General features: G+C 48.7%; 1 protein-coding gene across 1 annotated transcript; it reads right to left on the bottom strand.

Moving 5' to 3' along the window:
* Positions 1–11: 11 nt before the first annotated feature.
* Positions 12–13671, bottom strand: pinx1 (PIN2 (TERF1) interacting telomerase inhibitor 1). The gene is made up of 8 exons (XM_061269595.1): positions 13600–13671; positions 12925–13034; positions 12642–12734; positions 12467–12545; positions 12130–12219; positions 9102–9184; positions 1119–1558; positions 12–713 (listed from the first exon to the last, which is right to left on the bottom strand). The coding sequence occupies exons 1-8, from the start codon at positions 13616–13618 to the stop codon at positions 683–685; spliced, it is 945 nt and encodes a 314-aa protein (XP_061125579.1). The 5' UTR covers positions 13619–13671; the 3' UTR covers positions 12–682.
* Positions 13672–15359: the final 1688 nt, after the last annotated feature.

Below are 15359 nucleotides of genomic sequence, written 5' to 3'. Positions count from 1 at the left end.
ATAAGTCAGTGTTTGTTTTGTCAGAGAAATTCCAATGAAAGTACTTTATTTTGGTTTTGTCATCAGATTGAGCTCAAAAGTTGAGATCATACTTACCTAAATACGAGAGAGAATCGTTTTTGCTCTCTTGTGCTCTCAAATTTCCTACATTTTGAGTTCATCATGAAAAATTGGTGAGAAAATGGCCATTTTCTTGATAACACACAAAAAGGCTTGCATTGGTTTTGTCGTAACGTGGAAACCTTTGTTGCAGAGGAGACAACAAGCCACGGCCTCTTATCTCCTAAAGTTGAGTTGGATCTTTTATTTGTCGAAGGTGTCCTCAAAAATGAGCCCTAGATTTTATTTTGAGAAACAAGTGGGAAAATACACAATATTCCGTTGCCTGTCGTTCGCCCCGTTGACTGTGTCGAGCGTGTTCAGTCCATTCATGGTGTTTTGCATCTCCAGATAAATCAGAAAGGAATGACAAACTTCGAAGGCTTTTCCTTAACAAACTACGAATGTCACCTTTGCTCTTTCCTGGTCTGAGTCATCTCGGCCGTGATGGCGGCCACGGACAAACACGTTAATCGTGTGTCGTGCTCAGAATTAAAAAAAAAAAAATTCCTCGTTACCGTCAAGTTGGTCCATCACGATGCCTGCGCTCGTGACCAACGTGTGGGTGGGCGGGTGGGGTCTGTCAACAAGCACCTGCGTCAACCGCAACTTTCCTGAAAGGGAAACAATGACATGTATGCGTTTCCCGTGATGTGTTAGCATTAGCATCAAGCGAGCCGAGAACGTGCTCAACAAAACCGGACGGGATTTTTGTGGTCACATCTCAAAATGAGTCCATCCAATTGAATGAATGCTAATGGCACTCGGGGTGAAATTGTGGTTAAGGTGCTGGAGCGGCTCGTTATTCCAATGAATTCGTTATTTCAATGAATGTAATGGCTTGGGTTGGGTGGCAACAATGCGAGGGGTTGAAGCCGAGCCGAGCCGCGCCTCGGATGATGATGGCTCATTTCCAGAATGTTTTGCGGTACGTCTGATGTGGCTTAACCCGTTATTGCTACCCATCATCGATGCCAACTTTTTTTTTAAATTCAAATTTCATTTCCTCAATTGCTCACATATCTTGCGGCTTCTTCTTTTTGTGCTTTTTGGATTTCTTTTGGACCGTCTCCTCTCGACCCTCGCCAGATGTCTCGTGTTCAACCGCCGTCGTTTCACTCGGCGTGTCCTTTTTCTGTTTCTTTGACTTCTTCTTCTTCTTCTTGGAAGCTTTCTGCTCCTCACAGGCCTCCTCAGCTGGGTTTTCATTCGCAGCGTCCTCAAGTTGTCTTCTCTTCTTTTTTGAGGACTCCGAAGCTTCCATCACACCGCTGTTAGCTGTTTCCGTCTCTTCTCTAGCCTTCTTTTTCTTCTTTTTGGGGTCTTCCGACCCCTCGGCGGCGGCATGGCTCTGACCGCGAGCCCTTTTCAGCTGGGCCATCCTCTGCGCAAAGTACTCGTGCGTGCTGAGGGTGCTGGTCAACTGCCCGGTGGTGGAGTCCGAATCGTTGCCGCTCTCCTGAAGGAGAGAAGATGAGGTCCATTGTGATGTCCATTCGACAGGGTGATTTGTGCGTCACGAGATAAAACGACATTTTATATCATTTCAAATAAAATGTCCAAACTTGAACAAGCGTGTACATTTGACAGAGGAGGTTTATTTCTAACGACGAGCTAGTACAGGGGTGGGCAAACTACGGCCCGCGGGCCACATCCGGCCCACGGGACCGTTTAATCCGGCCCGCCAACCCTGAACAAATTGTATTATTAAACTTTTTTTTTTGGTCATTTTGCCTGCAATGACTGCGTTTTCCCAGTAGATGGCGAAGCGTTCGCCTGCGCATTTACTACCGGAAGCCGTGTCAGAAAGCTCGGTGCTGCGCATTTACTACCGGAAGCCGTGTCAGAAAGCTCGGTGCACACTCACAAGTGCGTGTACGTACTCAGTAGTACGGACTTGGCGCACTCTCGCTCTATTCGTATCAGTCCCGAATTTAGAGCGTGGGCTTTGACGACAGCATTCCTATAATTCGCGCGCTGAGCTTTCAGATGCAGTTTTGCGCTAAAGCCACCCACAAATCTTCCCCTGGAATCCTTCCATTAAAATGAGTGGCCCGAAAAAAAGAAGTGAGTGCCGAATGTTAAAAAAGAGTGGCCAATTTGGCTCGACGTACGCGACGTGACGTTCAGCCACATCAACATCAACCCGTCACAAATCAAGGTAAACGGACCAACACCTCGGATCTCGCCTAAGAATTGCCACAACAAATTTTACTCCAGACTATGACGCACTAGCAAAAAAGGGAGACCAACAACACTGTTCCCACTGAAAATGAACGGGAGGCTCTCAAGTTTATTGTAAAAAAATGCATTTTGAATATGATTTGTACACATAGCAGGGATTGAAACTAGCGACCATTCTCATTTTCAAACAATGCAGGATGCTCAAGGACATTGATGCACCACCTATTTGCGACTAATCTTAACCTGTAAAGTTCTTAAGGCTTACTTTAAGGAGGTGTTTCCCGTTTCCTCACCTCTGTTACCAGGTGTTTGCGAGTTAAAACTCTGCTCTGATTTTCAGATACCCCTCACCGTGTTGCTGTTTTGATTACTTTATTTGGATGTATGCTTTCACCGATTCTTCAAGATGATATATTTGGTCAGAATGTTTGCCGTTTGATGTGATCTCATAAGATAAACATCTTTCATTAATCTGACCTGCAGGCACTGAAGTGATGGAGATTGTTATTCATAATAACAGTGTCGTATTTTATGAGAATCACTGATAGCAGTTTTTTAGTGAATTATTATTTTTTTAATGCTGTTAATAAATGCATTTGTTTTCAAAAAAATTGTTTGGAATATCCATGCTTTACTACCTACTAAAGGCCAAGATCTTTTATGCAATGACCTTTACAGGTCGCTTATATGACTTCACACAACGCCTACGTCCATCTGCTCCTTGTCCGGCCCTCCGGTCCAAATTTAGAACCCAGTTCGGCCCGCGAGTCAAAAAGTTTGCCCACCCCTGAGCTAGTATGAAGAAAGCCTCCTTGCCTAACATCTGAACCTGCACTACTCGTTTTGCCATGAACAATGGTTCCGACTGAATGGCTAAACAAATGGCTTGGTGACAATTCTAGCACGTTGGAACAACAAGGTCCAAAGAAATATTCAGTAAGTCAAGTTTGATGTCAGTTCGACACATTTCCCTGTCCTCGGATGTGAACGGGGGGGCCAGAGCAAGAGCACAAAATGGCCCCTTAAATCAGGCGCTGCAGCGGAATAGACCTGGAAACCCGGCCGGCTTCAGGAAGGCCGAGCGGGTCTATTTGTCACCTGGCGCCGGTGAGCCATTTGTCTCCATTTTCCTAATGGCCTACTCAATGCATAATGATTTGCGCGGAAGAATACGCCACTTCCTCCTGAGGATCGCGCCAAACAATGCGCACTTACCTCGGGCGGCCTTTTAGAGGCAAATTGAAAAGCGGCCCGGCCCGTTGTGTGGCGTCACCTCGCTGTTTGCCCTTTAAGCTTTTGTCTTTCTTTACGCGACGACGTTGCCTCTCAAGGCTGATTAGCGTTCAAGCCGTCCATCTTAAACGCACAAAGAGCACCTGCTCGTCAATACTTTTGCAGACGACGTATAGATATCATTGATTAAGGCGGCAGGCAGTGTGACATCACAAAAAAAAAAAAGGTGAGGAACAATTGAGGGATGGAACAAAGAGAGAAATCAAACGTTCAATGGTTGATGATTGCGACAGAGTTCCTCGAGTTTTCAGCCTGACCAGAGGAAACCTTTGCACTTGCTGGGCCATTAAAGGAAACTTTTGCAAGTTGTGAGAAAAATCCATACTCGCACAATGGCCGCGGAGAGCGGCGACGGGGCTTTGGAGCGAGCTGACGACGCCAAACAAGGTGTTAGCGGGGATTTGGGGCAAGATGGCTACGGGCCACTTTACAAGTGCCTGTGAAATTACTCGCTCTCCAGAGGAAGCCGGCAGGGAGGCAACATCTCCATCAGGTGAAAAGTGGCTCAAAACTTGCTATGCCGTCCTCGCCACCGCCGGGGGGGCCCCCATTACCACGACGCCAGAGCAAAAGTGCTGCGCTGGGCATTTGCGCTCAGCGCTATTGGCAGCCTGACAGATTGTCAATGGCAACAAGTTACCAGGACACATTTTGGGATTTGCTTTCTTCCTTGGAGCAGGTCATCTGGTTTCCTGTAACATGTCATTAGCGCTTTTGCTAGCAACCAAAGACAAACAAAAGGTGAAATGCGAGCGCCGGACATTTGACTGGTTGCCACGCAACACTTTGAAACGCATTTCCCCCTGAAAATGCTGTGCTCATTTTCAACTCGGGCATTCCCAGCTTAGTCCACATTTGGGGTGAGAATTGGAAAGGTTGGAGAAAGCACCTATGTCAAAGCACCATCCTTCTCCTCCTCCTCCTCCTCCTCCTCCTCCTCCTTCCCGGCCGGCCCTGAACCCCAGGAAGAGGATGCGTTGAGCGCACCGCGTGCAGCCCCGAGATAAGGCTCCTTCGGCAGAGGAGCGGCCTGGCTCGCTATCGGCCTTTCCTGTGCCGCGCTCGCCCCAGGTGGGGGCCGTGGAATGCGAGTAACACCGTGGAGGCTCCATGAGAAAAGAAGAGCGGGCGGGAAGGCATTCAACAGGCCGCCGCCTCCGACAAGAGCGTGCAGTTTTTATCTCTCGCAGCTAATGAAGCCGCCGCGGGCGAAGCCAGGAGCTGCCTGCCGCGTGTGCCAAGAGCATTCAAGGAGGTGGGCGGTGAGCAGGACGGCCAGCCGAGGGGACGCCTTGGCGGCCGCTGGATAACGTTTGCTCCACGTCCAGTCAAACCTTGCCCGGCAACATGCACAATAGTGCAAAAATATGTGACAATGAGTGAACGCGTCATTCACTGCCTGGAACGCACGATGAGGTCGCCGTTATTGGAGTGGGACGGAAAATGCTTTTTATGCGATATACTTGCTGTTTTTTTTTATTCCTTTCCGATAATTTGCAGCCAATATTGCTTGGCTTGGTAATTGCGGCGGGTGCCCTCATTGTCCTGCCACAATAATAAATTTGGCGATACTCGGGGTCTATGGATCAGGCTCTGATTAGCCAGCTGTCGCTCCCTGATGAGCGCCAGGGTCCAGCAGCACCATCCTTCATGGCCTTGATGTGGGCGGACGGGGAAAAGAGAGGAGAGGAAAAAATAAGAAATAAAACAGGTCCCTGCTAAATAAGACAACCAACCGAGTGTCGCCATCAATAACTTTGCCGCAACGTCACTCAGCACCGACGCTGGAATTTCCGTCCACACTCTTCCCGCAAACTACGTGGCAGGACCGGACGGTGTTGTCTCCCAAGAAAATAAATGACTTTTGAATAAGAGAGCGTTTATCATAAGCTAAACAAATGAAGGCGGAATTATGCATGCGGCGTGAGCGTCTCATTCTCGCTCGCCGCCGCAAACGCTTGGCGAAAAACGCACACCCCGGCCGAGCCCGCGGAGGGACGACGGCGAGGCCGCGGCGCCTGGCCGTGATTTATTCAAGTCGGTGATTAAAGCGGGGAATCTTTGGCCGGTTAGCTTCAGCAGACACTAATTAGCCTGGCCCCGTGGTAAGGAAGACGCAGAAAGCTTCTTGCTGTTTTTTTCGCCTCTTTCCAGCGCTAATCTGTAAGTGTCAGCGAGCTGGCCGACGGCGCTAAACGTACGACTGGAGCGTCGTTGATATGTTGTGGCACGACGGGTGATGGTGAGTAAGGGGGTAGCGGACAAAAGGTTAAGCCTTCAATTAGGTGTTATCTGAGTGGCTCACTTTAAGCATGACGCCCTGCGAGAGAGCAGCGGACCGTGAAACTGCCACGCCAAACTTCAACACGGCAACGCCGTTCTTGCACCAACACAAGCAAAATATTGTCATGGCAACCCAGGCTCAGTTTAGGATGAAATTGAGACGTTGAAATAATTGTAGTTGAGAAGCAAATTGCTTTGTTTGCACGGTTACGAATCAATGTTTGGATCGCGGCACAAATCCAAATATTTATAAAAAGTGAACATTTCAATGCTTGGATGAATTCAAATATATTTTGTGGTTCCCGGTACTTGCTGATTTTGATTATTTTTTTCCTAGTAAAGGGTAGCTGGGATTTGCATCTAAAAAAAACCAGATTTTTTTTTGTTTAATGCAATTTCAGCAAATGATCACAAAGTGCGCCCCCCTCCCTCCACCTAAACGCGCCATGCGATATTTCATGCGGACGAGGTGTGGGCGGCCAAGCCCCGCCAACAGGTGCCCCCCGACGGGGCTCAGCTCGGCTCGCAGCAGGCGTGGGAGAGGCCGTAGGGTGGGGGTGGCTGGGGGTCACGCTGACTCCGAGAAGGTCGGGCGGCGTGCCGAGCGTCTGACTCCAAAACAAGGCCTGAGCTAAATCATCTTTAAAGCAATTGCAAAAGGAGACTTTGCAATAATCTGGTTACTCGGTCCAATTTGGGGATGCTTGCTTGATTGGTAAACTCGCAAATCTTTGTAAAAAATCTTGATACTATTAAAATTGAACGTGAGATTTCTGCATCCCCATTTTCTGTGTATTGACTCAACTAAAAATTATTTTCTTTCACATGGCCACCAAACACACACACACCTTACGATTCCGAAATGTGTCACCGCAGACAGGTCGGAATGTGCACTTGGGCAAATAAAAGCGTGCCTCGTTTCCACCTTTCAACTGAGCCGGCGCTTTTAAAAAATGACTAACTTTTGCTGATGTATGAATCGGCGGGGAGTCTATTTATCAGCAGGCCCCCTGCGCTGGCCCGCCCGGGTCCCTCAAGTCGCCAGCCGCCGTGCTCCCCTTTGACTGATTAATTAGCCAATCAGAGGCCATTTTTCACCGGGCGGCACAGTGGTTTATTTCGGCTAATGCCGGGCTTTCCGGCCGGGGGCCCGCCGAAGCCTCGTCTGCTTTTTCAGCCGGCTCGAGCGGACCGGCCAAGAGGTGCCGGGGAGATAAATCAAGCCGGGCCGCAGCCTCCGAGCGGCTCCTCTAACGAAACCCCCCGAGGAGGTCGGGGTGGGCCGGCGGAGGGCCGCGGGACTGCCGGGGGGCGCTGCTCGCCCGCCGATAAGCGCGGGGGGAGACTGCCAGAGCGCCTTCATTTAAAAAGCGGCCGCCTCGTTTTTTGATACCTCGCCGGCCTGTCGTTTGTCACGCCGTTGAGTAATTGTGTTGGGGGGCAACAGGAGGGGGAGGGGGGGGGGGGGTGGAGTGCGTGGGACGGGTGATGGATAGCGCCGCGGTGCAGATGGACGGACGCTTCACTGCTGGCCCAAATGATGTCACACATTTGCTACATGGAGGGAAGTGGTAGGCAGTGGTAGCACTGCTTTCCTTTTCCAACTTTGCTGACAAAGTTATGGAGCGCAACATTTCTTTTTTGATGCTCTCTCCCATTTTTCACCAACGGAGGAACCGGAAGGTAACCGGCCGCCGTGGCTTCACCGGAAGTGAGCCTCGTTGTTGTCGTAAGGCAGATCTGGGCAGGATCTCAGGTGATGTAGCCGGACCCGTCCGTCTGCCTTTGCTTTGATGAACACGTGCGTGTCGGGGGAGCGTTGCGAGCAGCGATAAGAGGTGAGCAGGAAGGAAGCGCGTCACCGCAGAGGAAGGAAAAGCGCCCAGCGGTGGGCGAGCGGACGGGAGCCTGAAACGGGACGCGGCAGCGCTTGAAGATTCATGGCGGGGTGTCCCCGAGTGCCGACAAGCCGATCGGGCCGCGTCTCCTGGATGCAGATGAGCCACAACGCTCGCAAAAGTATTTTCAATGTTGTAAATAGCCGAGCGGGTCGTGCATCACCCGCGCAGCTCGGAGGCTGCCGGGCTCGTTTACGAGGCCTCGCGGGACGCCATTGTAATTGTCTTGAATTTTTTTTTTTCCAATACGGTCGCTCAATGGCGTCCCCCCTGGCTGAAAAATAACAAGCCATAACCGAGCGATTAGGGAGCGAACGGCGTCGCGCCTTTCCAATGCTAATCGGCCGGGGAGCGGCGGCCATTGTGATGCGCCGGCTCGACACCTGCGAGGGGGTTTGTTTGGGGGATTCGCCCATGCCAATTTCTTCAAGACAAATGTTGGAGATAACAAATAAAGCCAATGAAGAGGGGGAAAAAAAAAATGTGTCACGTTACCGAGGAGCCTTCGACATCTCTGCAGAGGCGTAGCATGCGGCCGAATTGCATCAGCCGTGTGGCTCACTTTATTTATCTTTTTTAATTCATATTTTAGTTTACACACTTTAATATTACAGTTCATATTTTTCCCATATGATTTGGACTCTCATGGCTAAGAGCTACTGCAAACCTCAAATAATTAGAAGGCAATGATCATTGCACAAAAAGAGCTGCAAACTTGAAGAACTGCCAAGAGCAAATATGGAAACACTTTTTTTTTTTCTTCACAGACCTCAGCAGTTTTTATCAGACTTCAATACCGCGGTCCGCACCTGAGGAGAGGCCCGCGAGACACGCGTGCGATGGCGGAAGGTGGACGTGGTGTCGGCGGTTCAGAGTGCAAATCGTTTAAGTGGATTTGGGCGCTCTCGCCACCCATCAGTGGGCGCTGCCGGCGACGTTAAAAGCCGCACCCTGCGATCAGGCTAATCCCGGGCCCCGGGCCGCCTCATGAGGAGGGACAGCGCGGCAAACTCGGGCCTGCGTCAGCACCAGTAATTGAAGGCCGCCGTCGCACTTTAGCTCAGCTCGGGGCCAGGTGGGAAAAGCGACGCCATTTGGAATTTGATGTCTGTTTTCACGCACAGTTGGACCTCGACTTGAGAGCGGCGCAACGTTTCAGTTGGATGATTTATTTGGTGTCATCTGATACCGGTACCGGTTGCCCTCTTGTGGCCAATTATTGATTAGGAACGCCAAGAATAGAAAATGGACTTTTTTTTTCAGGCAATTTTAAGGAAAATTGCTGCTTAGGTCTAAATTGAGTAGCATCCCACGTCCCGAATGAAAAGTACTTGTGTGACGTACCTGCTCGTGACGTTTGTTAACCTTTGCTCTCTTTCCAAAGATACAATTGAGGTCCGTTGCACTTCGGGAGGAGAGGTCTTTACCTGCAATGACATAAAAGAAAAAATGAATTTCGAACTGACAAAGATATGTTTTTAAAACACAATGGTAAAACAAGCCCAAATACATCAGTGCAGAACAAAGCTAATGATTTTATTTTGTGTCAGTGGGGCGACTATTAAGCGCCACGTCTCCCACTTCCGAGCATACGATGTGCGGAAGGACGCCGTCAAGCGCGACGTCTGTCGCCGATGCGGAATTACGCAGACAGCTTAAGCGTATGTACGCAAACCTGAAGAAAGGGCGGCTTTGCTTGTGTCTGCCGGGACAAAACGGCAAAGAAAAATAAACTCGGGGCCCCGCCTCCAGACTCCCACCACTCTCGGGGCCCCGGCCGGCCTCAAAGAGCGCACACTCGTCCGTCTCGGGCCCGGGTCCTGTTCGTACAGCTGCATCCTCTTCCTTCAGCGCGCCTCTGATAACATTTGGTTATTTATTGCTCTACCAGCTCTATCTCCCCGCACACCCTTTGGCTTTTGGAAGTCGCCGTGCGCATGCGAGGCTCTGAGAAGCTCAACCAAGAAAGCCAGTTAAATAAACAAATAGGCTTGCCGGGAGGAGAGCGCGGGGGGGGGGGGGGGGGGGACGCGCTGCTCAAAACGGGTCCAGGGTGACCTGTCGGGAGGTGCGGGAGAGGAAGAGGCTGTCAAAAAAAAAATGGCCGGCTGGCAGGTGAAAGTGCAAATGATGCGGTGATAAAAAGCCCACGTTTCCTTTTTCGCGTTCAAAAGGTAGGAGAGGGCCGAGCGTGTTGTTCGATACATCGGGTTGCCGGCCGGGGCTTCGCCGACCGGACAACCTTACGAGCGTTCTTTCCAAAAATAAAATCGAAGCGGTGATTACACAATGGTGGATGATACGCACGGCGCAGGAAGAATGGAAGGAGCAGGCTGCGGACGTGACAGCTGATGGATGGAGGTGGCAATTAAAAGTGGGTTACCGCTTGATGCCGCGGGCGGGCCTGCCACTAAGCAGCAGAGATTTCACTCACTCCCCCCTCGCCAACACAAAACCACCGCTAACAAACGCCATCAATCCTTGGAGAAAGAGAGCGCCAACGCCAACAGGAAGTCGATAAAAAAAAAAATGGGAGGGAACCATCCAGACAACTTTGGCCATTTTCACCTCATCGCCAGTAAATATTTGCTCATTAAGCGTTTACGTACGGTAGCGTCACATTAGCAATTAGAAATTCGGCGTCAACGGGTTAGGTCGCTTTTTGGCCTAATCTCAAAACAAAACCTCTTCTTCCGCCTAGCAACACACAGGAGGCACGGCAAGCGGCGCTCGACTCGGCCGACCTCCCCGCAACCATCCTGGCGGCCGCAAATCTGTTGTGTAGGAATTCACGTTTCCAAAATGCCCCCGGCAAAAAAACGGGAATCTTGTGAACGCACACGAGCTCAATTTCCCATGATGAGCCTTCCGCTCTTGAGACAAAACTGTTTGACAGATGCCATCGAGTCAGGTGCTTCCTTTTTTCTCGACGGTGGCGGCGACTCAAAGGGGTCTCCTCCAATGGAGGACTTGTCAAAGTCCCGGGGGGGCGTCACACCGATGACAGCTCGGGGGGTGCGAGGACGTCCCGGGGCAAAGACAATGAAAGAAATCAACACAAAGTGGACGTAGACATTCATCACCGCTGAAAACTCACCAGAAAGCTATTGTTAGAGCCACTTGTCACGCGGGCTATTTTTAGGGGGGGAACAAAGATGGAGGTCCGCTGCTGGGGTTCATGATTCTCTCCACAAAAATATATCATCAGCAGCAGCAGCATCAACCCTTGCGCAGGTAGCTGACATCCAGCGGACACAATTTGCTTTTTAATCAGGCGGGGTCATCTGCTGCGTCCACATAAATGGACACGCCAGATGCCCCAAACAGGAAAGAGGAAGCGGCCGCCGAATGACGTGGGGATGTTCCACATCCAGATGTTTACCGGCTACCGCAAAAATGAACGACTTTAACAAATGTCAACTCCTCCGCCCATAAAAAAACAAAAAAGGTTTCTCAACGGTGAAATTCAGCTTGCGGGAGAAAAGCCAAGAGAGTTTATCGAAGCATGTGTCGCAATCATGACAAAAAGATGAGGCGGTCCACGGAGTGAATGACAAATAGCCTGTAATAATGCAGCTAATGTTCAAGTCGGTGAGTCAGCCTAGCTCAAGACGCGCATTTCCTAGTTAGGCCAAAAAGCAACAGAAGCCCTTTGTCATGTTTTGGTTGCGTTATACTTTGAGCTGAGCTTTCTGCCGACGCATTCCAGGACTGACCTTAGATGTTCGACTGTCAATGAAAGCTATTGGCGCAAGCGAAATGTCATTTGCACCATTAATGCGAGGCGCGGGCGTTCACCGACTTTTTTTCTTGAATCAAAGTGAACCCCAGTCGGCCCTTCATCTGCCAACTATGTGCAAACGTTAAGTGGCTTTGTGATGAAATACGACCTGGCGCTTACTCATTTTGCTCTCCAGTCATCCCTAACGACGAGTTCCTCCTTGTGCCTATCACTGTGTCGGCCTCGTCTGGCAAAACTTCCTGACATGCAAGAGAAAAGTTCTTAAAAAAAAAAACTCCCCTGGCAGTGACCGGGCCGAGTGACCTCGCACGGGCCGACGGAGTCCTGAAGAGCGTCTGAGCCGTGAGCCAAGCGAGGGGGTGCGTCTCAGCGGATGGCATCAAAGTTTAACATTAATAATAAAGAAAAATAAGGCAATTGGTGTGATGTGCGGCCAAACGCTTGGCCGTATTTTAGAGGGCTGGTTTTAAATCCAATTACGGCGCAAGAGAGAACAAAATGGTAGATTTTTCAGATGAGCATTACGATGCATTTTAGACGATAAATTTAAAATAGGTGGGAAATGTACACATGAGATGAAATAAAGACTAGTGGTCCTAAATTTTCCAACTGCAGTAAAAGGGCACGCACCTTTAGCAAATTTCATGTAATGGACTCGCTTTTTGGATGTCTTGGATTTCTCTTCCAGGCTGAAGCCTTTCTGCTCCTCTGGCTGAGTTTCTGTAGGGCATAAAAGAGGAAAAAAAGCAAGAAAGAAATCGAAATGAATCGTGTTCATTTTCCCACGCGTCTCGTTTGTTGCACTGCATCACCCTCTAGTGTCCCCAAAAAATACAACAACATAGGTTTCACTCAAAATATGCTCACACAAATAAGAAAATGTCAAGAAATCAACGCAACTATTTCTTAATTTCTTCTCTGGAGTTTTGGTTCATAACGCAAGTCAGAAAAATTTGTCTTTTATTACCAGAGTTGTTTTGGCCATGGCAGTTGTTGAGCTGAGCAAGGAGGTCGTTAAAATCATCCTGGTGTGCGATCCAGTTGTCCTGGAGGAAAAAAAAATCAGTTAAAGTGAATCGGTAGAGAAATACACACCGAGACCACTCGCAAGGCATATTTTGTTTTCAGGAAGGGAAGCTCACCTCCTGGCTGATGCCAGCGCCGAGGCCATGGGTGTTGTTTTTCACTTTGACTTTGACATGCTCGGCGTCACCTTGCTCATGTTTGCCCAGGCCCTACATGCGAGAGAGGAGTCCACTCGAGTCAAAATCATTTCTCATTTTTTGATATCCATTTATATTGAATTGAATATACATTCATTGCATGTGGTAAATGTTGTGAATGCTATTTTTATTTCTAAAGTTGTCATTGAACGCTTCCAAATGCATCATGTGAAGCAAGAGGGGAGGTAGCCGGGACACCCACCTTGCCCTTGGCCCAGCCCATACGTTCCATCAGCTTTTGCCCAAACTTAGAATCGTCATTGCTCCAAGAACTGTTCCGCGGGTCCACCGACCACTTTTGCTTTCTACGGGCTGAAAATCAGAGCAGCATTTCGACAAGAAGAATTACTTTTAGAAAATTCATTAACACTGCCAAAGTCAATGCAAGTGATCGGGGAGGGGGGTTCGGTTTTTGTATGCAGGCAGGTTTTTCTAGAGTGTGTATTATAACAAAAACGTGTATTGTATTGTATTTACGCGTTGTGTTTGTTACAAGTGTACGACAGTAACATTTCAGAGTCCGTACTTTGAAGGCTTAACTGTAGCCTCCTCTATACGTCTTTTTCATCAGTGAACAAAGCTGAGTAACAAATTAGCTAAGAATCACACTACGTTACATTACAGTAAGAGGAACAAGGTGTAATAAAACATTTATAACAAGAACAGGCAAGCTTTAAATGACGACACACGTGCCCACTGACGGAGAAGCTAATGTTAGCTTTTGGCACTTTTGGCGCTATTTTGACGGACAGGCACTGTTGTTCGATTCATTTAAAGGTTTATCACTTGATACACGAACAGACACATTACTGGAAAAATGGAAATCGTCAAATATCCATAAAAACAGCGAATCAAACGAATAAATAAATGTCCTTACTTTCGGCGAGCATGGACATCCTGAGGGTCTTAAACCGGCTTCATGTGTAGGAGTCTCACAAGATGCCTGACGAGAATAACACGGCGTCTTATCGGTTGCCTGTTAAAATCCTTTTTGCAATATCCATCCATCCATTTTCAATATTGTAGTGTATATCACAGTGAGCGTATAGTGATGTTATTTTTTTATGTATTTGTTCTTGGATAAGTTTTTAAATACAGGAACTTTTTAAATGTTTGCTGTTTTACAAACAAACCAACAGAGGGCGCCACATCCATGGAAAAGAGACGTTTATCACCATTCAAGTTCAATGAACCCGAAAGCCCTCCGCTGCCATTTATAGGGGGGGGGGGGGGTCACATTAATTGAAGAAAATAATAATAAAACTGGACACTTCACCAAGCGTAATACAATTTTGCAGCAGTTTATAATTTCATGACTTGGACACTGAGAGCTGCACTTGAATATGGCCTCTTGTTCTGCCGCCCCCAAAACAGCTTGCTGGGCAATATTCTTGTCCCCCTTTTTATGTAACTGGCTATTTGCAGGGCGACATTTTGGCCTTAATGCTTATGATTTAAAAGTATGATTCACAAGGCGAGTCCAAGGCGTATCCTTGGGAGCTCACTTGGACATATAATTTCGGGTCATTTTGCGGCCTTGATTGTCCAAATAATGTCTTTGAGCGGATGAAAACAAACCGCGCCCTCGAGTAACTAAAATGTAAACGAAAATGTTTGCCTCTGTATCAAGAAGCACGGGGCAATAACAAACAATGTTGACTTCCTGGATAGTTGAAGTTGTCCAGCGAGATTCTGCAGAAATGCTGGATGCAAGCGTTCTTGGAAAGCTGATTCGGATTATTTCTTTATTATTTTAAAATGAATGTGACAAAAACTCCTCGATGGAAGCTCTTGAAAGCAACAAGAAACGGTCGGTTGTCATGGTGGCTTCTCTCTAACATGCCGACCCCACGGGGTGGTGCGGTCGTGTGGGCCTCCGTTGCCGCGGCAACAGGTCTACTGCACTCAATTGTTATGGATCTCTCGCACCCCCCTCTCGTCTGCTCCCATGTAAGCCAGGGCACACGGTGGGAATCTTCTTACAGCCGCCGGAGCACTGGGAGCGTTCCCATTGGCTGGCGGGAGCCAAGCCTGCGGCTTACATAAGTGCCTTGAAAAGGAAGGACTCCCCCCAGTTCAACCACCCCGATGACCTTTGTTGCTGCGTGAGAAACAACCCCGACTTTGCGTCTTTTCTTGAAAGGCAACATTCAAACGTCAGAATGTTCACCCAACGTATACACAACTCACAATTTGGGCTTGGCAGAACAAAAAAAAAAATACATGGAAAAAAAGTAAGAAGTATGCAAGCCCACTAGCTAGCGGTGTCATGTTTTCAATTGTATTCTTTAATACTATCAAATGGTCCAATGGCTTGAAGCCACAGAACTCTGAACCGGCTTTGAAGGCCATTCAAGAGTCACTCGAGTGCACATGGAATTTATTTCAAAGTCAACTATTATTGTCGTGGCACGCGTGACGCTTCTCGTCTGCGGTGTGGGTTCGCCTTTGCCTCACATGCACACACACGCGACGCGGAAAGGCTCATGGGATTACATGAAGTCCTTCGTCGAGATCAAAATAGCGCTACAAGCTAACCTCAGGCAAACCGGTTGCCGCCTGTCAGACTTACAAAACCAAATCAAAGTCAGGCCGGAAAGGTTCCATAGTTGGCCGAGAAAACGACAACGTAGCAAA

Source organism: Syngnathus typhle, linkage group LG22, assembly GCF_033458585.1.
Source record: "Syngnathus typhle isolate RoL2023-S1 ecotype Sweden linkage group LG22, RoL_Styp_1.0, whole genome shotgun sequence".
In the NCBI taxonomy this organism is placed as follows: Eukaryota; Metazoa; Chordata; class Actinopteri; order Syngnathiformes; family Syngnathidae; genus Syngnathus; species Syngnathus typhle.
Note: the sequence above shows the minus strand (reverse complement) of the source record. Positions and strands in the feature narration are given on the sequence as shown.